This window comes from Suricata suricatta, chromosome 9, assembly GCF_006229205.1.
Source record: "Suricata suricatta isolate VVHF042 chromosome 9, meerkat_22Aug2017_6uvM2_HiC, whole genome shotgun sequence".
Taxonomy (NCBI): Eukaryota; Metazoa; Chordata; class Mammalia; order Carnivora; family Herpestidae; genus Suricata; species Suricata suricatta.
Window position 1 is genome coordinate 133,321,771 of NC_043708.1, and position 26,718 is coordinate 133,348,488.

Sequence of the window (26,718 nt, forward strand, 5' to 3'; positions counted from 1 at the left end):
GCGGGAGAGGCCAAACTGGAAGGGGTCAAAACCGGAGGATCCCACAGACCAACACAGCGGGGAGGAGCAGATGACCAGGCAGCTCCCCGAGAACAGACGAGCGGAAAGAGAAGATGCCACCCTAGAGACGCGGTGGCGGGCGAGTCGCGGCGGGTCTGAGAGGCCGACCATCACGGCAGCAGGAGAATCTGAGAGCCCTGCAGGGGAAGGGATCCCACCTGGTGCCCCACAGCCCCACGGCCCATACGGGGACTGTGAGATGGGACAGAGGGATTCCAGTCTGGAAAAAGGGACAAGACTCCAAGTTCTGTAAGAGACACACCTCTCACGCTTCGTCCCTGTTCAGGACATGAAAGGGCGCCATCTGCAGCCCCCCGATACCTAGACTTGTGGCTCCCACACAGAGAGGATCCTCCATGGGACCTGCAGAATGGGAGATGTCCCCAAATACACTCCTGCCATGCAGAGAAGCCCAGGATGAGTTAGGAAGGAAGAGCGAATGGCCCCTACCCACCACGTGTTCCGTGTGCCCTGGACTCTTGGGTACACACAGCATAAAAGAAGGCTGACTGCCCATCCCCCCCAACCTCTGACCTCTCATGACCCAGGCCTGGTGATCTCAGAGGAAAAACTGTTTTGTGCAGTGGAGGCTCCTCTGCATCCTCCCCACTCCATGCTCCCTCTGATCTACCCTGTTCTCCCACCCCAACCCAATGGAGAGACTTACAGAATGGAACAACCAGAAGGGACCTTGAAAGCCACTTAATCCAAACCTACTATGGAGTACAAAGAGGGGAGCTCCCAAAACGTCCAATGATAAGTCAGAGTATGGCCAGAGCTAACACCCAGATTCCTGAATCATTCCAGGACACCTCCCCAAACAAAACCGCAGGGGTCAGAACATAGACATGGGTCCTTCATTGGAAGCCAGAGCCTTGCTAAGCCATGTGTGACCGGGATCAGCCCACCTGGGAGCTCATGCGACTCCGGACTCCCTGTCTCAGGCCCATCACGTCAGAATCTGCATTTTTTTTCATATAGTTTATTGTCAACTTGGTTTCCATATAAACGCCCAGTGCTCTTCCCCACAAGCACCCTCCTCCATGACCATCACCCCCTTCCCCTTTCCCTCTCCCCCTTCAGCCCTCAGTTTGTTCTCAGTATTTAAGAGTCTCATAATTTGCCTCCCTCCCTCTCCCTCTTTCCCCCCTTCCCCTCCCCCATGGTCGTCTGCTAAGCTTCTCCTGTTACACTTATGAGTAAAAACAGGGGCACCTGGGTGGCTCAGTCCGTTAAGCCTCCGACTTCGGCTCAGGTCAGATCTCACATTTGTGGGTTCGAGCCCCGCATCGGGCTCTGTGCTGACAGCTCAGAGCCTGGAGCCTGCTTCCGGTTCTGTGTCTCCTTCTCTCTCTGTCCCTCCCCCTCTCAAGCTCTGTCTCTCTCTGTATCAAAAATAAATAAAACATTGATAAAAACATATGGTATCTGTCCTTCTCTGCCTGACTTGTTTCCCTTAGCATGACACCCTCGAGTCCCATCCATGTTGCTATGAATGGCAAGATTTCATTCTTTCTCATTGCCATGTAATACTCCATTGTATATATATATATATACCGTATCTTCTTGATCCACTCATCAAGTGATGGACATTTAGGCTTTTTCCCTGACTTGGCTCTTGTTGACATTGCTGCTATGAACATTGGGGTACATGTGCCCCTATGCATCAGCACTCCTGTATCCCTTGGGTAAATCCCTAGCAGTGCTATTGCTGGGTCATAGGGGAGTTCTACGGATAGTTTTTTGAGGAGTCTCCACACTGTTTTCCAGAGCGGCTGCACCAGTTTACATTCCCACCAACAGTGTAGGAAGGTGCCCGTTTCTCCACATCCTCGGCAGCATCTACGGTCTCCTGATCTGTTTATTTTAGCCACTCTGACTGGTGTTAGGTGGTATCTCAGTGTGGTTTTGATTTGTATTTCCCTGATGCTGAGTGACGCTGAGCATCATTTTATGTGCCTGTGGGCCATCTGCATATTTAACCAGACTCCCGAGTGCCTTCCCTGCACAATGAAGTCTGAGATGCTCTGAACGACATGATTCCCCCTCTGGTCCACCTGTGCTGTTGGGCAAGACAGAGCCCCTCCCTCTCTGCGCCCACCCCACCCCTCACTTCTCCACAACCCAATAGAGTGACTGGAAATTAATGGCAATAAAAAACAGAACAACAACAATGCTCCCATTTCCAGTCAGCCAACGCGTCTCCCCTCATCCACGGGGAGCCTTTGTGAGGCACTTAAATCTCTCCGTTAAGCAAACAGCACGATCAACCACACACGGAAGAACAGGTGGCAGATGACTGGTGAGGGCCCCGGTGAGCAGCAAGTGGGCTGGGTCATTAAGCACGGCAGGTGGACAGGTGTGGCAGCCGGCCCCCACGCAGGCACAGAGAGGGTGAGTGAAAACCAGGCGCTCGGCTGGCCACCTTGCGGAGGAAGAAGTGCACAGGTAGGAGGGGAGAAAGAGACACGAATGGAGGGATTGTACCCCAGCTCCACGCTTCATCCTTAAGTCAGCCGATGCCTGACATTGAACAAGTACCCTCATCCATCCTGAAGGTCATGGAAGAAACAGGGACAGTAATTCAAGTTCACATTGAAAACAAAATAAGAATGTGTGGATTCGGTGCCAGGCACAGTGCCTGACACATAGTAGGGACCCAATAAATGAGAGCTTTCCTTCCCATCTCCTTACGTCCCAAAGGGTTTATGCTAAGTAGGAAGGAGGCTGGGGAGGCCAGGTCCCAGCCGTTTGGGTGCAGAGCCCACGGTGGTCAGAGGACGTTCGTGCACACCTCTGCCTTAAGCAGTTGGCCAGCATCAGTAATGCAAGGTGAGCAAGCCCACCAAGTCTCCCCGGAGAGGCAAGCATTCAATAACAGTGCAAAGTGCTACAGAAGGAAGGTGCACGGCCAGTCACGGGTGCACCGCCTCCAGCGTGGGGAGGCCAGGGCAGGCCTCCCTGGACCCTTCAAGGCAGTCCAGACAGAGGCACTTCAGTCTTGGGGAGCACAGAACAGTGAGATGAGGGTTGGGCAGAGGAAAGGCCCCAGTGGCAAAGTGTGGAAATCCTGCAGCAAGACGAGGCCCAGGACACAGAGCCAGAGGCCTCGGCACTTCTAAGAGCAGTGGGAAGCCTGGAATTTCTGGAACACAGAAAAGACACATGCAAATCTCCAATGCCCAGTGTGGCTCTGCTGCTTGGCAGTGCTAGGCACATACCAGGGAGCCTGGAATGGAGGGCTGGTGGTGCACAAAGACAGAGGGGACACTCCTGAGCTATGTAGGAAGTGACAGCCACAGGACCAGGGCTGTACTGGAGCGGGCAGAAGGGTAGGGACTGCCAGAGGAGAGACAGGTGTCAAGAATGAATGACCCTTAAATCTCTGGCTCACAGGACAGTTCGCTGAGACACAAATGAGGGGGGAGGGAGGTGACCCCAGAGCATGGTTTGGGGTACGGTGGCTGAGGCTGCTGCTTCTCACCTGTCTCAGATCTCTGAACCTGAGCCAAGCCCTCAGGTGAAATCTAGAAACGGGGTTTCTGCCAGAGTGTGCTATGTGGTTTCTGGGAGACATTATGCGCTTGGAGAGAGGGAGGAAGAGAGAGCACGAAGGAGGGGGAGGGCAGGGTTTAAAGGGCCAGGATCAGCACCACGGAGGGCCCGTTAACCTGCGGCCCAGTGTCTACCTGACGCAGGATAAACAGCTTACTGACCGATGAGAGAGAAGTCCGCGCTGCTACCTTGGAGGGTTTGCCGCTGGCCTGCGAGAGGCAGGAGGCGCTCAGATGCTGGAGGGAGGTAGAGACCCTGTCAAGGGTTGGTCAAGGGCTTTCTGCAGCTTCTCAGGCTGGGACTCGCCATGGCTCCCAGCAGCCTGAAGCCCCTTCTACTGACTTTAAAATGCACAACGCTGGCTAAGAGCATGCAGCTCTGGAGTCACACAGAGCCAGTGGCCCTACTGCCAGCACTAGCAGAGTCCCAGCCTTCTCGTCCAGAGAAGACGGGCTGATCACATCAACCTCAGGGGAGTGCTGACCATCCAAACAATGACAATGACTGTCTAATTAGCTACTATTTGGTTGAGCAGTGACTCTGCTCTGGGCCCTGGTTCTAGGTTCTGGTTTCCGTTTTACATAAATTATCGTAGTTAACTGGACGAGTAAGCCAAGCCTTCAAGACTTGATGTCCTGAAGCCACGTCTCCAAGCCAACTAGTCTTAAAAAATAGCAGCTACTGGTGCTCTTGGTGGGTCCTGACCCGCCCGCACTGCTGCCTGGCCTGAACCACCAGGCTCAGAGCCGAGCTGCATCCCCAGCTGAGGGGCCTTTGCTTCCCCTGGAGTGAGGGAGGTGGCCGAGGCTCAGGTAGGCTGGGGTGGGGAAGAGCGAGGAAGGAAGAAACAGCCCGGACAACAAAACACTGCCACACTCGCTCAGACCCACCGCAGATGGCTTGGGTGACCAGCCTATCTCCATGGACTCCAAGTGGGGTAAACGTTGGCCACCAGCACCCTGGAGCAATCATCACAGGAGGGCCACAAGAAAGTCTCCTGATGCCCATGGGGCCTGGGACCCCAAGACCACTCAGGCCCCGGCTCCGTTGAGGTGCAGAAGGCTCCTACGGCTTGTAGCACCATCAAGTGCACGGCCACGGCTATTCCTCCTTAGCTCAGAGACACCTGGAGACACTGGATGTCCCAGGAACAGACTTTGAAAGTATTCTTCCCCGAAGCCTAGGGAGAAATCAGACCATCACACTACAACTGTACCCTTCGGCTTTGCATTCAAGCAAACCTGCCATCACTAACGATGGGATCTTGGGCCAAGAATCACTTCATCTCTTCAACTGCTTTGTCAGGATAACACAGATAATCGCTGCTACGCAGAGTTGTTTTAAGGTTTCACTTGCGTCTGAAAAGTGCCTGGCATATAATAAGCGCTTTATTAATGGTCACTGTAACGTGACCTGCTTCTTCAAACAGAAGGAGCTCTTCGAAAGCTCCCCTATCTTTTGATTAATTTCTTAGGGTACTCCGTCAGTCTACATCAGGGGTCTGAAACGATGGCCTGTGGGCCATATCCGGTCTGTTGTGTGTTTTTGTAAATAAAGTTTTATTGGAACACAGCCAAGCCCATTCATTCACATGCTGTCTATAACTGGTTTCTTACTTTAACAGCAGAGTTGAGCAATTGCGACAGAACCCATATGGCCAGCTAAAGGCTAAGATACTTACTATCTGGCCATTTTATTAAAAAAAAAAAGTTTGCCAATTTCTGATTACAATAAAGTTTGCCAAACATTAATGAGCACCATAATCGCTCAATGTGTTTTTTTAAGAAGATGGATTCGTAGGACCTGGCACCACAATTCAGGAGATTCAGGAGATGTGGCCTAGGAATCTGCATTTTAATCAGTCCCCACCACCATCAAGGATTCCAAGGCACATTGGAAGGAGCCCTAATCTGTGCAGTCGGTGATCCTAAGTGACCCCAGAGCCCAGGCTGTCCCCTTGAAGGGGCAGATGGAGCCCCGGTGGGGAGTGAGTCAGCACTCTGCCTCCAGGAAAGAGTTTGCCTTCCCCAAAGCAGCTTCCTGCCTCGTTTCGTTTAAGGTTCAATGCAGAAAACTTGGAAGACAAAACAAAAATCATGGAAGATGAATTAAAAAAGCATCCATAATCCCGCCACCCAGAAATAACTACTATTTCCATTCTGATCTGTCTACATGGTCTGGAATTTATCCTAGGTATCTATATGAAAATATTTCCCGTCTATTTTAGGGGGGAAAAACACAATGAGAAGATGCTTGAAGTCTTTACTCACTTAGAAATATACTGTTAATGTTTTCACATGTCAACAAATATTGCTTTAAAGTTTCATTTGGGGCGGGGGAGGTGCCTGGGTGGCTCAGTCAGTTAAGCGTCCTGCTTCAGCTCAGGTCATGATCTCACGGTTTGTGGGTTCAAGCGCTGGGTCGGGCTCTGTGCTGACAGCTAACTAAGAGCTTGGAGCCTGCTTCAGATTCTGTGTCTCCCTCTCTCTCTGATCCTCCCTGCTCATGCTGTCTATCTCTGTCTCTCAAAAATAAATAAAAAACATTAAAAACAAAGTATCATTTTTTAAAATATGCCCCTGTAAAAAAAAAGGAACATAGTAAATATATTCATGTATCAAATGATCATACCATACGCCTTAAACTTATACAATGTTATACATCGATTATACCTCAATAAAGCTGGAAACAAAAAAGAAAAAAGGATGCAGTAGATCCCTACAAGCTGATCTCAAGGATAGATTGTGGGCAAAAATAGCATGGTGCAAAACAATATGAACACAAGCTGACGTCTGATGAGAAATATCGATGCTGGTACAGCGCTGACTATCTCTGGAAGGATGTGCGAGAGCCCCTAACAGAGGTGACCCGGTGAGCAGAAAATCAGGCAGAGACCGACACTTGTCACTACACTGTCTTCTGTGCTATTGAGCTTTCTTACTATTTGTATGGATATCCTTTCAGAAACATTAAAAACCTATGTTTGAAAATTGTCATTCTTAACGTCTGGGTTGAACTACATCATATACATGGACCAGAACATGCTTAAGTAGCCATTTACCACTAGACATGTAAGCAATTCTTACTTTACCGAATTGATGGGGTCAGCCACAGTGGAATGAACGTCCAGACACGTATATATGGGTAGCCATTCATGAGGAGCACCTCAGATTCAATTCTCAGAAGTGGAACTACTGGGACACGGGCTTCTCGCAATTTTAGTCTTTTAATGAAAACGCCAGGCCACCTCCCAGAGTGGCTGCCCCCATCCAGACTCTCAGCAGTAGCAGACATGTGCACCCGTTTCCCCATTTTCTTCCTTTTTTTTTAATGTTTATTTATTTTTGAGAGGAAGAGAGACAGAGTGAGAGCAGGGAAGGGGCAGAGAGAAAGGGAGACACAGAATCTGAAGCAGGCTCCAGGCTCTGAGCTGTCAGCACAGAGACCGATGCAGGGCTCAAACTCATAAACTGTGAGATCATGACCTGAGCTGAAGTCAGATGCTTAACTGACTGAGCCACCTAGGCGCTTCTCCCCATTTCCTTAAAAGGTCTTAAGTCCTGCTGGTGCTTCTCTTCCAAAGCCTGTGAGCCTAACACGAAATCCCATCGGGCAGGCATTTCCTCCCCAGAAAGCAACCCCAGGTGGGGACGGTGCTGCCGGGACCATTTCCACAAGGAACAGCTAATAATAGGGCTCAAACCCTGCCTGCTTTTCCTAGGGGCCGAGCAGCAGTGGGGTGCCCCTCAGTACCCACTCTGATGGTCCGAGGCCGATCTGCCAAGCCCCACTTATGTGGAAGGAGTCACTCCGAAAAGCAGTTCCTAGAACCACTCAGGCACCCTCCTTGGGGCTCCAAGTCAGGTCCTGCTGGCAGACAGACAGACGCTGGCATTCCTCTCCCCTGCCTGGAACAGGTCTGCACGGCTGCTACCGCACAGAGGCCCCTTTGAATTCAGAATGCCTGTCAGGTAGACAGGCTTGGCATTTCTGGGACTGGTAAGGAAAAAAACTGTTGCAATCTTTGGCCAACTATACGCAATTCTTCCCTGGGTGAAACAGTGGGGAGGGAGGCAGGGCAGGCCTCCTGTGCAAAGGCGGACTCCTGGGGGAGCAGGACAGAGGAGAAGGCAATTCTGCCTCCAGCAGGCAGCCAGGGCCACCACCAACTGAACCTTCGGGGCCTCCTCCCCTGACAGCCCTGCCCTGACCCAGCCCAGGGCCTGCAAGTCCAAGCATCTCCGGCTCCATGTCCTCCCCAGGCTCAGCTGTGGGAGGAGGAGCCAACAGGACACACAAGCTTCTAGAAAAAGAAAGGACCCCGGGCTGGGAATGCCAGCTTGCCACTGACCGCTGGCCTCCCGGGAGCCCTGCCCCCAGCTTTTGCCAGAAGGGATGTCCGTGTTAATTGACCTCACACTTTTCATTGAGATAAGCGGCAGCAGGCCTCACTGTGCCACTTTGGTTTGAACCAGGGAGGCCACGAACAGAAACTACTTTAGGAAACATGAGAAGCTTCTTTACCCAAAGAAGGTAACACTGAAATGTACTTAGAAGTATAGGCACAGGGCGCCTGGGTGGCTCAGTTGGTTGAGCGTCCGGCTTCAGCTCATGTCATGATCTCGCAGTTCATGGGTTCAAGCCCCGCGTCGGGCTCTGTCCTGACAGCTAGCTCAGAGCCTGGAGCCTGTCTTCAGATTCTGTGTCTCCCTCTCTCTCTGATCCTCCCCTGCTCACGCTGTCTCTCTCTCTCTCTCTCAAAAATAAATAAAAACATTAAAAAAAATTTTAAAGATATACAGACACACATCAGGGGCACCTGCGTCACTCCGTCAGTTAAGGGTTAGAGTCTTGATTTTGGCTCAGGTCATGATCTCACGGTTCATGAGTTCCAGCCCTGTGTCGGGCTCTGCGCTGTGTGGAGCCTGCTTGTGATATTCTCTCTCCCTCTCTCCCGGCCCCTCCCACCTGTGTTTCCATTCTCTCTCTTTCTCAAAATAAATAACCTTCAAAAATAAAAAGAAAGAAGTGCAAGAACATCTCAGAGATACTGCAGTTCAGTTCTAGACCACTGCAACGGAGTGCAAATGGCAATAAAGTGAGTCAAATTAATGTTCTGGTTCCCCGGCGCATAGAAAAGTTACATTTACACTACATTGTAGCCTATGAAATGTGCAATAGTAGGATGTCTAAGAAAATAAGGTATACACCGATATTAAAAAGTACTTTATTGCTAAAACATGCCAACCTTCACCTGAGTTCTCCGTGAGTCATATTCACCGACCACAGATCACCAGAACAAAGATAATCACAAAAATGCCTGGAATACTCCAAGAATTACCAAAACATGACCACAGAGACACAAAGTGAGCAAACGCTATTGGAAAAAATGGCACTGGTAGGTTTGTGTGACGTTAAGGTTGCCACAAACTTTCAAGCTGCAAAAAAAAACAAAAAAAAAACATGCAGGATCTGCGTGGAGCATGATAAAATGAGGCGGGCCAGTGCTGGTTAGGTTTCATGGGCTTTCCGTCACATTACTCCAGCCACGAGAGTAAACCTCTAAGGGGAGATAGTGTTGGGAAAGGGCCACGGGCTGAAATGAAAACAGAGATGGGACCTAGGTCCTAGGTCACAGGCCTGAGGTTTTCCCCAGTGGCCTAGTCCCTTCTAGCTAGAAATAACAGAGCCGTCTCTAGAAGCTTCTTAAAAACATGGACTCTCAACCTTTCTCTAGGCCTGTTTAATCAGAACCTGCATTTTCAGGGCACCTGGGTTGCTCAGTGGATTAAACGTCTGACTCTTGATTTCGGTTCAGGTCATGATCTCACGGTTCGTGAGTTCGAGCCCCACACTGGGCTCTGTGCTGACAGTGTGGAGCCTGCTTGGAATTCTCTCTCTCTGCCCCTCCCTGCTGCCTCACGTTTCTGCTCCCTCTCGCTCTCTTTCTCTCAAAATAAATAAACTTTAAAAAAAAAAGAGTCTGCATCTTCAGAGGATCCCCAGAACCACCAAAGATTTGACTGCACGTGAGAGGTGGAGAGGCGTGGGCTGCAGTCTCCGCTGTTTCTCGGCAATGGTTCCTAAACTCAGTGAGCGTCAGAATGCCTGGAGAGACTGGCTGTGCCTCCTTCACTCCAGGGTCTGACCCAGTGGGTGTGAGGCAATCCCAGGCGTCCGCATATTTAACAAGCTCCCAAGCAATCGCACCAGCCGGTCCACAGATAGCACGCAGACCCAGCAGCGAGGGGAACATACGCAACTGCATCCTGGACGCAGACTCCGCTGGCTCTCCACCTCGACCGCACAGGTGAGACCAAAGAAGCGTGCCTGTGCCTAGTGTTCACCTCCCGGTCCTGATTTAATGGGTCTTGGGTGCAGCCTGGGCTGGGCAATCTATGTAATTTCACTCGGTGATCGGAATGTCCAGCTAAGACTGAGAACCACGGATTGAAGTGACCTCATTTAAAACCTGGGTCTTTCTACCTCCCAACCACACGACATTGGGTAAGCCCTCCAGTCTGAGCAGATTTCTCATCTTTAGAATGGGAAGAATAGCTACTCACGAAGACTATTAAGATACCACAGGCATTTGGCACACAGTAAGTACTCCAGTATGTTCAACACCTCCCAGGCTCTCTCCCTGCTAGGATTAGAAGTGAAAAGGGGGCACCTGAGTGGCTCAGTGGGTTCAGCGCCCGACTCCTCATGGTTCAGGGGGTTGATCCCCATGTCGGGATCAGTGCTGACAGTACAGAGTCTGCTTGGGATTCTCTCTCCTTCTCTCTCTGTCCCTTCTCCCCTCCCAATCTCTCTCTCTAAATAAATAAATGTTAAAAAAAAATAATAATCAGTGAATATTCTTGTCTCTTACCCCAAATCCCAGCCTCTCTGGAAAAGAGAAGCATAGAAATGGGTTTCCTTCACCACCACTCAGGGGAAGGAGAAGTCGCTGGGGCCTGGATTTGGGGAGCAGAGCTGGCTTCACAGGCCCGCACCCCAGCTCCACCTGAGCAGAGCCCCGGGTGCAGGGCAGAAAGCTCTGCCACTGTGGTCTTGAAATTCTGATGCTTTTTGAGCACTTGCACTGGAGCCCACCATCGAAAGGGAAGCTAGTGAGGCTGGTGTGGGGGTACCAGCAAATCTCTCTCTGGCTTGCGGAAGCAGAAGTAATACAAGGGAAGAGAATACAAGGGCGTGTACCTGAGTGATGTGGTGGATCTCTCTCTAAATGTACTAGGGCATCGCAGAAGGGAGTGCTGTCAACCCTCTGTGTGAAAGGACCAGGAAGAGACCAGGCCAACGGGAGGTTCTTCGTCCTTTGCACTCGACGCTGGGGGCCGGAGCCGGTGCCAGACTCCCCTGGTCTCTGCGCCGCAGCCAGATGGAGGGCACCACTCCTTCTCTGGCAGCACACTGCCCGCTCGTCACCCCATGAGCCTCACCCCTGCGATGAGCAAGTAGCGCCAAGGGCAGGGCAGGGCATGGAGGAGGAGCCGTGGCCAGGGACCCGCAGAGCTGGGCTGGTTGGTTGGTTATCGCTTTCAGCGTGTGGTTTTTCTCCCCTCGTCCAAAAGCGCATCTCTCGATCACAGTTGTTTTAATCTCTTTGCTGGGTCTCTGGACATCACAAGGCCTCTGTGCTTTGCCGGAGAACGGGCTGCACAAACACAGGGCTCGGGTGCCGCGGCCACATGGGGGCTTCTCACTCGCCCTTGTCCACGGCCACTCACCCTCTGGGCAAGCGAAGGCCTCCAAGGACGCCCAGGAGAAGATGCAGACGTGGAAAGAATGCCCCACAAGAAGGTGGAGGCTTCTGCTGCAACAGTTTCTACAACTTGACTCTGACGGGGGCGAAACGTGTCGGGCAAGGAACATGTGAGCAAGTCCGGGTTGGCAACCTCCACACGCGTGGGTTTCCGCCCGGGTCCTGCGATACGGCAGGACATCTGGATCGGTGAGAAAGTATGTCACCAGAGCGTTAGAGGAATAATAAAATGCTGAAAACCAGTGAAGTTTTCAAGACTCAGAATTAGTATCGATTTGATTTTATTCCCAGTTTTAAAATCTCTTTCGCGAACTCATATCCTGATACGTTTTTCTTAGGTGTGAAACTTCTGTGAGGCCAGTGCTCGTCTGAAAGCCTGTCTGCACCTACGGGAATGTGTAAGGCATGTGACCGTCAACCGTCACATGTGTCCTAGGGGACGAAAGGCCGAGAACTTCTACAGAGGTGTGGAAGGATGTTAACCCTGCGGGAACCACTTTGAACAACATGGATTAGTAAGAACTGTATTTTGCTGCCAAAAATCAAAGGAATCAGAGAGGCAATCACTCTGGCTATGGAGCCAAACATGTTGGCCATGCTTGGCCCTCCTGAACAGGACACAGGGCCCTGCCAAGAACAGCCAGCTAGCAGGTAATGACAGAGGAAAAAAATTTTGTAGCATTCTGTTTCCAGGGATTTCTGTTTTCAAATACAGGACTTGGCACCGGCGAGCAGCCGGTTCCCTGAGGCCCTGACAGAGGCACGGAGCAGTCCCCCCAGTCCAAAGATGACCAACAATGACAGGGCAGGGGCTTCTAAAGCCTACAAAACCCTCACAAAGACGCGGCAGCAGAGGCACGCTAAAAACACACACTGCCTTCCAGCCTCCTTCTCCAAGCTCTGGGCACCACATCCGAGTATTCAGTCACCAAGTGGGGTGAGGCTCCATCTGTAGTGGGGAACTCACAGTCAAGTCCAAGCACAAGAAGACAAGCAGAAGGCTCCTGGTTTCAATTACTTTACATCCTGCCTGCAGAATGCCCACATACCTCACCTATTTAACAAGAACTCGAGCAAAGGCTGGGAGTGGTCTTGGGGGTAGGAGGGTCTGTCAAGGAGCCCAGAAGGAGAGAACGGGCAGGAAACATTTGTTAGGAGAGCACAAGGAACTGGGTAACAATATAGGAAATGAATCCAAAACGTGCTTTCAAAATTGTCGACCAGCCATCCTGAGCCAGGAATTCCTAGTACAGGACCGTTACAAGGGTCCAAGGTTCCTTCCTCCCTTGGATACCTCAATTCAGAGGAGGAACCAGAACAAGAAGTCAAGAAAAAAAAAACAAGCAAGAAGAAAGGATGATCTGAGGAAGTCAGGAAACCCTGGCCCTTCGTCCGGTTTCACTTCTGCCTCACACTGCTCCTGGCTTCTGATTCAATCACAGAGAGGTCAACTAAGTGCATTTCTCAGGGCAAAAGAAGGTATCCTTTGAGTGGCACTGACAGCGTGCTCACCTATGGTCCACATCGCCTTCCAACGGTCCCGGAAGTCTGCTGTCTCCATACCACTCCCCTGATGGCAATTCCCCAGCAGTGTGTTCACAGTGGGGGACACAGGGACCCCTAACCCAGCTGAGGAAGAAATGATGTCTGGGGAGCCCCAGATCTCTCCCAGCCCCGCCTCCCCCAAGCTGAAAGAAGTCCTTCTTGGTGCAAGGCTCCGAGGCTAGGAAACAGCTCAGAAGGGATTCCTTTCCAAGTCCAACCGTCCCCCTCCACCAACAGGTTAGCCACAGGAATAACAAGACCATTCAATACAAGCCCCAGCCCCCCGATATGATTTGGCAGGAGCCGGCCCCTCCAAATCAAGACTCTGGCAGGATTCTACAATCCACTCAGAAGACAGTTACCATCTGTTTATGGAAAGAATGTTAATAACCTCCAATCATAATCAAATAGGCAACCACTTCACTTTAAGTACCTATTAACAGACGCTAATTCACAATGGAAGGGTCCTGGAGTGCCCATCCACAGGCACCAGCACTCGTCCAACCATTAGGATAAACGGCAAGCGCAGGCTGATGAGGCACTCAAGGTATTACCAGACGCCCCAGCAACAGCGCTAGACTACCTTCCTCCCCAGCCTCCCAGCTTCCGCTGCCCCGTGGTGAGGTCTCCAGCATGTCCAGACAGAAACGCAGGACGTCCCCATAGCCAGGGAAGCAGAACTCAATGCTCCGAGGCTAGGAAACAGTTCAGAAAGGACTCCAACCCCAACCACCCCCCTTCACCGGCAGGTTAACCAGAGGGATTACAAGACTAATCAACACATGGCGCCATATTTCCCTGGGCCAGGGGTGCCCCAGCCTGAGAAAAGTAGATCAACAAGAGGCATTGCTGAAAGCCCCATTCAAGTGGGACAGCATTCAATGCATTGGGAGAACGGGGCTGATCTTCCAGTTGGTCTCCCAGACCCTCCTCTCTGCACACCTCATGTATGTGGGAAGGAGGGCCAGAGCTGTCCTCATCCAGCTGTGTGCTCTGGCGTGTTACTGCACTTCTCTGATCTGTCTCCTTACCTGCATAATGGGGGCATTCACATTAGTAAGTCTAAGGTTTGTTTCAGCTCTAAGAAACCAGTATTGTGTCTCTTTGGTGGGAGTTAAGAGGAAGCCAAACAGTATGTAGGAAGTACACCACCAGAGCACCCCTGGGCCAGAAATGTGTACGGAAACTGGAAGGTAGTCATGAGGTAAGAGGCCAAATACTGGCTACAGAAACCCACACACTTGCTTCTTTCTGTATTAAATAACTACAATACCTTGTATGAAAAGTACAGGACCTGTTTTACTATTTACAGACATACACGTATCATTTACTTGGTTATTTTTATACCAACCATGTAAAATAAAGATGGCAGGTGCACTCTGGATGTTCACGATGGGGTGGCCAAGACCAAGGAGTCAGCTCATTTCCTGGCCATGAAAAGTGGTTGGGGCCGTGAGCTGGGAGTTCTAAACCCAACTTGGCCTAGCCATACCCTGAAACCAGAGCACAACACCCCCTTTTCTGAGCCACGGCTCCTTCATCTATAAATGCAGATGGCTCTAAGCACCGCTAGATCATCACCATGGTCTTCTGATGTCCAGTTTGAAAATATTTTGTGAAAGGGAGCTTGGTATAAACTCTGAACCACGTCACTCCCAGCCCCAGGATTCTCTGGCACAACAGAATTAGCTCTTAAAATACTGAAATGTTTGTATATATTTACCTCTCGGTAAATGGCCCCTGCCCTGCCTCTCCCAACCATCAAGAACCCGGCAATCCAAGAGTTAAACCTGGCACAGCAGGGAGCCCCCAGGTCCCTGCTCCTGCTGGGGGCGCTGTCTTCCATTCTGAAGGCCGGTTCCCACAGCAAACCACACCAAACACTCTAAAGTCCCACTGGCCTTCAGCAACAACCCAAAGGAACTCTCCACTGCTCTAGCTCAGAACCATTTCAAAACCTGCCTGATTCCAAGGGAGGCTGTGACCCCCTCCTCAACCAACACTGATCAACAAGATGGCAGGTGATCAAAGTAAAGAGGTGTCTGGGGTACCGGGGTGGCTCAGTTGGTTAAAGGTCTGACTGTTGCGTTGGGCTCAGGTCATGATCTCACGGTTTGTGAGCTTGAGCCCAGCGCTCTGCGTTGACAGACCTGCTTGAGATTCTCTCTCTCTCCTCCCCAAATGTGTGCACACTAACAAAATAAATAAATAAACTCTAAACACACACACACACACACACACAAATAATGTGTTTTCTAAATGTACACATATATATGCACACCTAAATCCACACATGCATATATGTGTATACTTTCTCCTATACGGTATGTATCGGTTTGTATCACATTCTGTACCTGACCACGCTTGGGGGTGTGGCAGTCTTTAATCATGCTGGTTAAAACTGTTACAGTACAAGTTCTCTTGTCCAAATAAAGTTTATTAATAGGATCTATATAAGAAATACATAGACTTTCGATTTCTAGATGTCTAGGAGTGCAATTTGCAACCCATAAAAGAACAAACAAAACAAAACATATATGTATATGTGTATATATACACAGAAGTATAAAAATGAGCTGGTTGCCAGCCTGGCCACTTGCATCATCATGGGGTGGGTGGCGGCAGCCTGTGGGGTGTGAGCTCGGGGTGAGAGGGTCAAGGGCGGGAGGGCAGGTGAGACAGCAGAGAAATAGAGGTAGAGACACATGAAACCCAGGCTTGTGGCTGTCCATGGGGACACGCCAATGGGCTTGGGGATGGGACCAGGGGTGACAGCCAAAGCAGATTCCATTGATCAGCCATGTCTCCTCTCTCTATTCTAGGAGTAACACATTAGATGCAAATAGAAAAACCAAACAGTAAGAGTTACTTATTCTGAGTGGTGGGAATAGGTGTATTTGTTACACCAACCTTTGCATTTTTGTATTTTTTCTTATTTCTCAGAAGGAAGAGAGGTTCATGTTAACAGTCCCTCTTTGTCCACACGATGCATTCCAGGCCCTCAGGTGTGGATGCTGGGTATTATTTCTGAGCTCCCCCATCATCCCCACTCCATCTCCCGCTGCCCTGACACCTCCAATCGCCAAGGTCACCCTTATTAGCCCATTACTGAGTTATACGCACGCCTTGTTTCTTTTATGATTAAAAATACAGTCATCCATTCTGAGTTCAATGAGCATTTGTCAGACACTGTGCAAAGTTTCAGGCATCCTGGGCTGAGTGATCTGTGGTTTCTGGTCCAGGAGGACAGACAGAATCTGTCTGTGCCAAGGAAGACAGCCCTCCATAAAAGGACAATAAAAGGAGCCAGAAAAGGCTTATACGTAGAGAAAAAAAGGGGGGAAATTACAACCACAGAGCCCTTTTTATGTGCTGATTACATGTAAATCTCAATACTCACAGCAACCCAATAAGGCAAGAGATGCTGCGAGGGGTTAAGTAACTTTGTTAAAAACAAAGAGCAATTGAGCGGCATCGCAGAGTCTAATCGAGATTTGAACATTCAAAGCTGAGGAAGGGGTGGATATCAAGAGGTGGAGGTTCCTCCGAGTCAGAGGTGGGGAGCCCCTGGGACCCACACCTTCACTCTCTTTCCTGGACTGGGATGCCTACTGGCAACAAAAGATCAGGGTGCATGAAGCCTGGGGCATTTACTTACTCCTCCTAAGATGAGGCCCAAACCCGAGTAATCAGGAGTAATAAGCACGGAGACACGCAGGCTTAAATCCTCAACAAGGTCAGTGTGGGACCCACCTCCTCAGCTGGCCTCCAAGGACAGCCTACCTTGCTCAGGCTGCCTGGCTCTCCAGTAGGGGACGTGTCACTCCCACCTATGGGAACATGTCCTCCTGGGCCATCCAAGGAGGCAGCTCAGCCAGGGGGGAGGGGAGCGGGGGCTGAGAGAGGCTCCTAGGACAGCTGAGGGGAAGGCACCGCCCTGGATGCTGCCTAATCCATCCGACATGGGGACACACTGTTCCAGCAACCGGATGACAATTAATAGGAAAAATCTGCTCTCTCGGTGCTGCCAAGCATGTCACAGGGTCTCAGCTGGTGGCGCGCCTCCTCAGCGAGGAGCAGAAGTGCCCCATTCTGCCTTTGGTCAAAGCCCTGATATTTTCTCAGGTAGAAGGCAAACAGCTAGGAAGCTGGGTCCTCCCATGATCGGAAAACTTTGCACAAGCCACAGCTTGGGCCTGGGGCCCCAAAGCCAGGAGCCTGAGGGTTATGCCAGGATTGAAGGCTCGGGGTTCACCCAGTGGTTTTTGTCCTGCACCTCTGTGAGGCCCTGTCTGGCACAGAAGAGCCCTTTCAGATAAAACATCTCCAATCAAGGTGCCTCACAGTGGTCTGATCTTGTTTAAGTCATGGGGCTTTGGGCCAAACTTCTATCCCCTCTTTTATAATTTGCCTGCGCATGTATCTCTTGGTCAAAGTATTTCACAGGATTCAAGAAAACCTGGCTTGCCTCGCTGTGAGTTGGTTCAGCTTAATCAGGAATGGAAAGACAGCACAGAGGCAGAGAGCTTCCAAGAAGCGTGTGGTCTGCCCTCCTGTTTCCCAGCTTCCTATTTTTCTACAGGTGTCTCTTGCTGAGCGTCCACATTCTCAACTTTTGGGGGAGTCACAGAATATTTTGAGAATGTAACAGAAGAGCAGGACGAGTTCCACGCCAAACCACCTGCAACCCCACCGCCACGAACGTTCAAACACATGTGTGAGTTCAGGGACCGCTGTCTCTGTAGAGCTCTTTCTTGTGCCCTCCGGCCTTCAGTCCTGGAGTCCCGAGGTCAGGACCCTCACTGCAGAGACTCATTCGTGTGCAGAAGCTGCAGAAAGGCATCTTCTGGGTGCCTTACCTTCACCAGAAAACCCCAATCTGGACCCTAGCTCAGCAGCCTCACAGCTTGTTGGAACTTTCCGTCATCCTTCCCTACCCACCGTTCATCTGACACCAGCCATAAACAGAAACCCCAGAGGAGAGTAGGTCTTGAAATTAAAGTTTCTTCTTGAAGACTGGTACCAGCCTCCCAGGAGCCATGTGGTCATATCACCCTGGGGACCGGACAGATGGATGCGAATTCTCCGTGTTAACCCCTTTGTGTCACTCCCCAACCCCGAGCCTTGGTGGAAAGCCTCAGGACCCTGTCCAGCCTGGACCCAGCGGGCTCAGTCCCCGGCGCTGTGGAAGCTGGCCAGCAGATCCAGCATTCGTGTTGATCTTGGCATCCGTTCCGGGACGCTGTGTAGAGCTACGTGCGGAAATGCCATAGCGCGGGCAACTTCCCAGAGCCACGGTCCACCGCCCCCCAGCTAGCGGTGCTGATACCTCCTAATCCCAAATCCAAGGCACGGTGCAGACAAGACAGAAACCAGGTTACTCCCACAAGGGGCCCTTTCTCTCACCAACTACCCTCACACAGCAGCCCAGCTACACGACGCGTTCAGCGGTCACGGCAACACCAGGCAGCCCGCAGTCTGGCCCCCCGCACAACCAACACGGCTTCCAATCCATCGCTACCAATAACAAGGTGTAGACGGGAGTCTCCACAAAGACCGCTTAAGCACGCCACCAGAGGGGCCCTCTCGGAGAGCAAAGGGAGAATTAAAACAGCATCTTTTGATCAAAAGGAACCATGCTTCCCCAGGAGACCCTCGAAATAAAGAGCCCACCTTACCCTTCATTCCAAATTTGGACCGGCGACCATACTTGTTGATCATGATAAAGAGAACCACCAACAGGACGCAGGCGAAAGCGGCGAGTCCGACAGCTATGGATACCTGGAGGGGCCAAAAGCAGATGGCTGAGAACAGTCACAGAAAACCCACATGCGCCCAGATGAAAGCGGTCCCACTGCAGGCACAGCTGCAGCCCATTCAGGACTTTGTAAAGACTCAGTAAAGTCTTTAGAAGCAGTAATTCATGAGACATTCAGAACATTAAAAGAAAATTAATTCCTCAACTGGATGAGAGAACATTCCATGATTCAGCCTCTCATCTGGCATCAGCAATGCAAGGGCGGGTTTCAGAGGGGTTTTGCCTATTGTTTTCTGTTGTTGTTTTTTTAAGTTTATTTATTTTGAAAGAGAAGGAAGAGAAAGAGAGCACAGCAGGGAAGGGGCAGAGAGAGAGGTAGAAAGAGAATCCCAAGCAGGCTCCATAATGTCCACCTGGAATCCAAGGTGGGGTTTGAACTCATGAACTGTGAGATCATAACTGGAGTTGAAATCCAGAGTCAGACACTTAACCGACTGAGCCACCCAGGTGCCCCTGTTTGTTATTTAAATTAGCAAAAAAAAAAAAAAAAAAACCCAAAAAAACCTAACAAAAGCAAAAAAACCTCTGCCCCTTCACACTGACATTCTTTACAGATTATTCTTATCCAGAATGTTCTAGGGGATCTGGACTCTCAAAAAGCCTCTTTACTCTCTTCCCTGGGGAAATCTCTGGGGAGAGGGGAGGTGGGGGGCTTGAAAACCCACCCTAAGAGCATGTTCTGAGCAACGTCAACTTTTTTTATAATAGTTTATTGTCATATTGGTTTCCATATAACACCCAGTGCTTCTCCCCACAAGCGCCCCCCACCATGACCATCACCCTCTCCCTCCCTCCCCCTCCCCTTTCAGTCCATGGTTCGTCTTCAGTATTCAGTAGTCTCCCTTGATCTGTGTCCCTCACTCTTCCCTGCTTTCTTTCCCCCTTCCTCTCAGACAGAGAAGGATAGATACCATATGTTTGCATTCATAGGTCGAACAGGAGAGACCTGGAAACGTCAACTTTTCTAAGAGACTTGTGGGGTTAGCCTCCCCTTCAAATCAGGCCCATCCAGGCTCCTAAGAGAGTGGGGGTTTTCCAACCATTCTCTTTCAAACCCTAGGGCATGGAGCGGATCCTCAAAGACTTCCTCAAACAACGACTTATTCTCATCAAACAAGAAAGGTTTCAAACACCTGAAAGGAGGTCAGTCATCACAGATTTTTTTGTTGGTTTTTTTTTCTGCTGTATATACTGGGTTCCAAGCAAGGTAAAATTCCAGGGCGTCAGCTACTAAAATGAAGTCTGAAAACAACTTCGTTAGTGAACACCTAATGATCCCCTTGATCAAGAAGTGACTCACCCCAAAAGTGTCTTCCTCCGGTTTGTGGGTCACAGTGATGGGCGTGGGGCTCACGTCGTAGACTGAAAACCAAACAGAAGAGGAGGAGGTTGGTTCTCGCTGGCCATGAGAGCCTGAGCCACGGCCCCCACCCGCATCTCAGGGACCCCTCAGCAGTTCCTGTGGGGGACCATCCCCTTCACGCCTGTCAGACCTCCCCAGGCTTTGGGGGAGTCCCCAGAGACCAGGTCCCTGTCAGGACATCTGGCTGGTGCAGAAGCTCAAGGGCAAACTCTGCAAGGAATAAAGTACCCTCACTGCCATCTGCCTCTCCCCATTCCAGAAGAAATGATGTCACCTAGGCAATGTGGGCATGACCTATTAGGTACAAAAGGGTAGAAAAACTGGTTTGGGATCCAGGCTAGGGTCCACATTGGGCACTTCTTGGTGGTGATGGCAGCAGGTGCTGATGCTTGGCTACCATCCATCACGGGCTCTCCTTTTCCTGCCCCTGGCTCTCCCGTGCCCCTCCCCTCTCCCTCTTTACTGAGCAGTGAGACCCAGGAGGCCCACGCTCCAGGAACAACCCACCGACCACCAACCACCGCAGATGTCAGGACATGACAGCAGCTCAGGGTAGGATGCAAGTCCACCTGACCAGCAAGCACCACCTTTTCCCAGCAAAGCCTGGATGGGAAGCCAAGTATCAATGTGTCCTCTGTCTCAAATCACCTCCTGGCCAGGAAATGGCCCCGATTCAGAAATCTTGGGAGGGACGTTCTGTGAGATGACAAGTCCTCTCAGACCAAAGACAAATAAAGGAATCACAGATGATCTTCATGTCTGTGCCAACCAGTAAGGGGTGTCCTCAGGAGGACTGTCCAGTGTCTCAGCCCACACACAGGGTAGCCATGACAATGACCGTTGGCTCTCCCACAGGGGAGAGAAGGAAAAGCAATCAATACAGGTCTCCCCACAGCCACGAGGAAAACACCAAATTCTTTTAGGATTGTCTAGTCCTGGCCCCAAATTGTTTATAAACTGAGCCTCGATAATTCCATGTAAGGAAGCACTAGGTGATCAGGAGAGCTTGTAAAGCACTCACAAGGTGAGTCCCAACCAGAGTCCAGGTCCTCGAGCAGGTGAGGAGCACAGGTGTGGAGGTTCCCCATTCTCTCCACAAGAACAACAGGGCTCACCCACAGGGGTCTTACCCAGGCATGTGAGACCCCACAACCCTCCTTCTCATCCAGGCAGGGAGACCCATAACAGGCTCAGATCTCAGAGAACTCTCTGGGGGAAACTGAGGCAAAGAGCCCAAGAGGTATGCGCCTGGAGCTGCCCAAGGGGTATTTCTACTCTCCAGCTGCCCTTCACAATTCACTCAGATGCTCTCAGCTGCCATGGGTCTGGGGAAGGCCGTGGAATAGGAACGAGGGCCATGTGGATTCGACAATGACCAAAAGTATCAGAATATACAAGCTCCAAAGCAAAAGTAAAGCAGACTTACTAGAGACAAAGTTATCCGTGCTCTCTGCAAAAAAGACAAAGAGGTAATTAACAAGTGTAATAAAAACCAGAACAGATGCACTCTATCTTCCTAGTAGCTATGACCTCCCCCACTCACCGTGATTCCCCTGATACCCCGGCAACTGAAAACTAAAATCCTTGACGTGTTCATCCCTCCTCCACACTACACAACATCTTGAGAAGGTGGTCTTCCAAGTGGAGAAGGAATGATAAAGCTCCTAGCTTCAAGGGAGGCGGCCCAGCCCAACTGGGGTCTAGGGGATGAAAAATTAAAACTAAACACTATGTCTCACCCACAATCCTCCATCCTTCAGGTGCCCGGAGGCCTGGGGATGTTGGTGGTGCCCCAGAGGCAAGAAGAAATGCTGCAGGGGTGGGCTCCCCAGGACCTTTCTTGAAAACACCAGCAGCTACGACCCCAAGACAGAACTCCTCACATTGATATGTGGGGTTTATTCTGCCAGGTCCCTGAGGGGCTCCTGAGAATCCCTCTGTGAATCTGCCCGTCCCCCTGGATGGAAACGTGCCATTGGATCTTTGCGTCTAGAAACGGCTCACCTGATAGTAGTTATTAGACATTGATGATGAGCCAGGGGCTGAGCTAAATGCTTTATGTAACACACCACCCAATCCTTATAACCATCCTAGTAGGCGGAGAGCTTTCTCCTCATTTAACTGGAATAGAAACGAGCTTACAGAGATTAAGGAACTAAGTGCACCTCCCTCATCCAGGAGGGCACAGACTGAGCTGAATTCAAAGCCAAGTCTGAGTGCTTAACCACTCTGTCAGAGATCCTCAAATTCTAGCAGGGAGTAGAATCATCTAGGGCATGATCACTCCCTTTCTCCAATCGAAGGAATGAGGGCTTCCTGGAGAAATTCAGGCCTGGGGCAGAGAAAGTACAAGATGTGCCTGGGACATCTTGCAGTACTAAAAAGTAAGAAAGTGCCCCAAATTGATGGAGGCATGGGGAAAGAACACAGGCGCAAGGTGAAGGAGCTTCCGAAAACCAAATTTGGGACAATTGAAGCAATACTATAATAGAGTCATGGATTGTTAGGGGCTGAATTATATCTACCAAAAATTCATACGGTGGGGTCCTAATCTCTAGTTCTTCAGAACATGACTGTGCTGGGGGCCAGGGTCTTTAAAGAGGTAATTAAGTTAAGATAAAGTCATTAGGATGGACACTAATCCAGTATGACCAATGTCCTCATAAGAGGAAGATATTAGGACACAGACACACGTGGAGGGAAGACCATGTGGAGACACAGAAAGGAGACATCCATCTGGGGCTACCTGGGGGGCTCAGTCAGTTAAGCATCTGACTCTGGCTCAGGTCATGATCTCAGAGTCCGTGGGTTCAAGCCCTGTGTGCTGACAGCTCAGAGCCTGGAGCCTGTCTTCAGGTTCTGTGTCTCCCTCTCTCTCTGTCCCTCCCCACTTCATGCTCAGTCTCTGTCTCTCAAAAATAAACATTAAAAAATTGTAAAGAAAAAAAAGACACCCATCTGCAAGCCAAGGAAGAGAGGCCTCACCCTGCGGAAACCCAACCTCCAAGTTTGGGAGAGAATGTATGTCTGTCATTTAAGCACCCAGTCTGTGACTCTCTTCCAGCAGCCTGAGCAATCTACATGATCATAAGACATGGGACAAAATAAATACCCATGAGTCCACACCAATATAAATAAATAATTGAATGAATGGGGGAGAAAGAGAAAGCTCTTCTTTACAGTAGAATTATACTTAATAAATATAGAAGGAATGATGGAAATAGAAAAATTATCACTGACAAATAACCACTGTAATAACTGTCTCAGGCAAGAATCATCAATGAATGCTAAAATTAATGTGTGAAAGCACAATAAGAAACAAGACATTTACAAAGTTTCAAAATACTATACTAATTTAGTTACAAAGGGAAAAAAATCACTTTGCAGGGAGCCTGGACGGCTCAGTCGGTTAATCATCTGACTTCAGTTAATCATCTGACTTTGGCTCAGGCCATGATCTCGTGGTTCGTGGGTTTGAGCCCTGCACTGGGTTCTGTGCTGACAGCTCAGAACCTGGAGCCTGCTTTGCATTCTGTGTCTCCCTCCTTCCCTCTCTCTCTCTGTCTCTCAAATATAAAAAATAATAATAATAATAAAAATAAAATTTTTAAACACATTAAAAAAATTTTTTTAAATCACTCTGCAGTGGAGAACCCACGTCGACCAAGTTAACGTCAGCACTAGTAAGAGGTATAGATGTGCCCCCTGATATGATATCCAAAAGCTCACGGTATCATTCCTTTGGTGTTCATGCCAAAAATGCATTAGCTGGTATTTAACTGTGAGACAAGAGCAGACAAACCAAACTGAGGGAGTCCACAAAATAACTAGGGAGCATTCTTCAAGAGTGTGCAGCTCAGCAAAGACAAAGATGGACTGGGGACACACCCCAGACTGAAAGAGGATACGGTGACACAGCATTAAGTGCAGTAGATTCTGCCTTGGGTCCCAGAGACAAAAGGACACCAATGGGCAAAAATATAAAGTCTGTAGATTCTATAGCAGGATCAGTGTCCATATCCTGGTCTTGCACACAGGACTGCGTTTATGTAAGATAACACTCGAGGAAGCTAGGTGATAGGTATAAGGAAGTTCTTTGTGCTATTTTGTCACTTTCAGGAGTAGATCTTAAAACTATTTGAAAATGAAGAGTTAAAAATCTTAAAGGTTTTTTTTCCAAAAAAAATTTTTTTTTTAATAAACCTAGATTATCGGTCCTCACCCCAGAGATTCTGAGTCAGGAGGTCTGGGGAAGGTCTTGAGAACTGGCATATCTTTTTAATTTTTTAAAAAAATTTTAAATATTTTTTATTTATATTTTGAGAAGCAGAGAGAGACAGCGTGAGCAAGGGAGGGTCAGAGAGAGCGGGAGACACAGAATCTGAAGACAGGCTCCAGACTCTGAGAGGTCAGCACAGAACCCAACGCGGGGCTTGATCCCATGAACCGTGAGATCATGACCTGAGCCAAAGCTGGACACTTAACCAACTGAGCCACCCAGGCGCCCCGAGAATTGGCATTTCTACTGTTTTCAGATGCTGCTGCGGCTGCTGCAGCCGGTTCCTTTGAGAACCACCGCATTATGTCACATCTATTCCTGCTACAAGCCTACCACGCCCTGAACAATAAAAACAACTCATTCACTCACTCATTCATTCATTCATTCACTGGCTAAGTCCTCACAGTCACCGTAATTACGTCTCGTGAAGCAAGCACCAGCAAGTCTTCTCTACCTGTGGAGAAAGTGACACTTTCTGAAGGAGTCGCGAGAAAGTCCTATTTACAGGAAATGTACCGTTAATAGATGGCTTGCGTTATCACCAATAGCTAAACCATGGAAAGAGCCCAAATGTCCATCGACTGATGAATGGATAAAGGTGATGTGGTGTGGATATTACTCAGCCATCAGAAAGAATGAAATCTTGCCGTTTGCAATGGCATGGATGGAGCTAGAATGTATTATGCTAAGCGAAATCAGTCAGTCAGAGAAAGACAAATACCGTATGATTTCAGTCATATGTGGAATTTAAGAAACAAAACAGATGAGCACATGGAAAGTGGGGGAAGAGAACAGAAGAAAATAACCCACGAGAGACTTTGACTGACAGGAGACGCTGAGGGCTGATGGAGGGCGGTGTGGGGGGGATGGGCTATGTGGGTGATGCCGATTAAGGAGGCTCTTGCTCTGATGAGCACTGGGTGTTGTATTTAAGTGATAAATCACTGATTTCTACTCCTGAAATCAATACTGCGCTGCATGTTAACTAACTAGAATTTAAATTAAATAAAAAATAAATGGCTTGTCTACTGTCCATTTTGCACCACTTGGGGAAGACCAACAGAGCTTTCTCCAAATTCCTGAGCCTGCCCTTCATGCTACCACCCTCTTCTAAATCACAGGTAACCAAACTCCTGATTTGCAGAAAGGATGGAGGCAAGGGGGCCCCGGCCTTGGCTTCAGAGCCCGAGGAAAGAGAGGTGCCAGATTGATTCATCATTAACACCAATTTGCATATTTCTCATAAGGTGCCCATTTATTAAAGAATACTCTCATGTCAGCCAAATGTTTTGGCCGTGTCTGTGAACCCTGGAATCTCCCAATCAGACCACATGCTCAGCTCCCCTGCTGGAGCCCGGGAACATTCCTCCATCCAGGAAGCATGGGAGCCTTGGCCAGGGAGACCTCCTGGGTCCCCTGTCACCTGTGGAGTTTTGCACTGGAAGAGGATGGCTGTGCCCAGGAATGGTCCTCACCTCCGACCCCAACAGCAGCTGGGGAGGGACTGGACCCATACATGTCACAGTGCCGTCTGAATGTGAACGCGGTGCCCGTGGGCATGAGGGCGGGGCTCCTCCAGTCCCAGAATGCACCTCCCCCAATCCCAAAACTCGTCAAGAAGAGTCTTGTGGGGGAAAGCTGGCAGGGCCCAGTGAAGGGAGAAGAGAGGCAGCCGCTTGCATCTGGACAAAGAGATGGACAGAGACGGGTTGGCCAGAACATCTGCCCTGGCCTCAGATGTAAGAAGGTAGCGGGGGGGGGGCGGCACGCCATGCCACAGCAATGGCTCTCTCGGCACAAGAGCCCCGTCTCCGCACCCCTGCACTCAGCTGCTGGGTGCTCAGACATGGGGAGAAACACCCCTGTCCCTCCCCGACGGGGCACCAGCCGCCTGGGCCCCCACGCTGGTCTCCACGAGTTCCTTAGGGCAAGGAAACCAGCCGAGACAGTGGCTGAGGATGCGGGGGCAATGACTTCTCCCGTTGTTTGTGCCCGGCGTCCTGAGAGAATTGTGGTTTCTGCTGTTGTAAAAATCCCAGGGAAGGAACTGGACTTCCTGGCCGACTAACAAATGAAAATATTAGAGCTATGACAGCCCACTTATTCCTAAATGTCCTGTCAATACTCTGAGATATTTGTTGCATGTGTGCAGGTGAACACACACACACACACACACACACACACACACACACCATGACAACACTCCGCCCTCTATCACATCTAAGGATCTCCAACTTCACATTCTCTCCCAGACTACAGGCTTCTAGACACACTTCCCGTCACGCCCAGCCTCTCTTGCCCCTCCGCTCCTGACACTTGAATCCCTGATT

At 50.0% G+C, this 26,718-nt stretch overlaps 1 protein-coding gene across 4 annotated transcripts in view; it reads right to left on the bottom strand.

The window, feature by feature from the left end:
• NTRK3 (neurotrophic receptor tyrosine kinase 3) overlaps positions 1-26,718 on the bottom strand; it is a 301,136-nt gene that overhangs the window by 219,388 nt on the left and 55,030 nt on the right. For all 4 annotated transcript variants that reach the window (XM_029952431.1, XM_029952434.1, XM_029952433.1 and 1 more), the window contains exons 8-10: positions 21,536-21,559; positions 20,047-20,108; positions 18,607-18,709 (exon numbers count right to left, since the gene is read on the bottom strand). In XM_029952431.1, the coding sequence (XP_029808291.1) occupies positions 18,607-18,709; positions 20,047-20,108; positions 21,536-21,559 (189 nt within the window). The remainder of the gene's footprint in view (positions 1-18,606; positions 18,710-20,046; positions 20,109-21,535; positions 21,560-26,718) is intronic.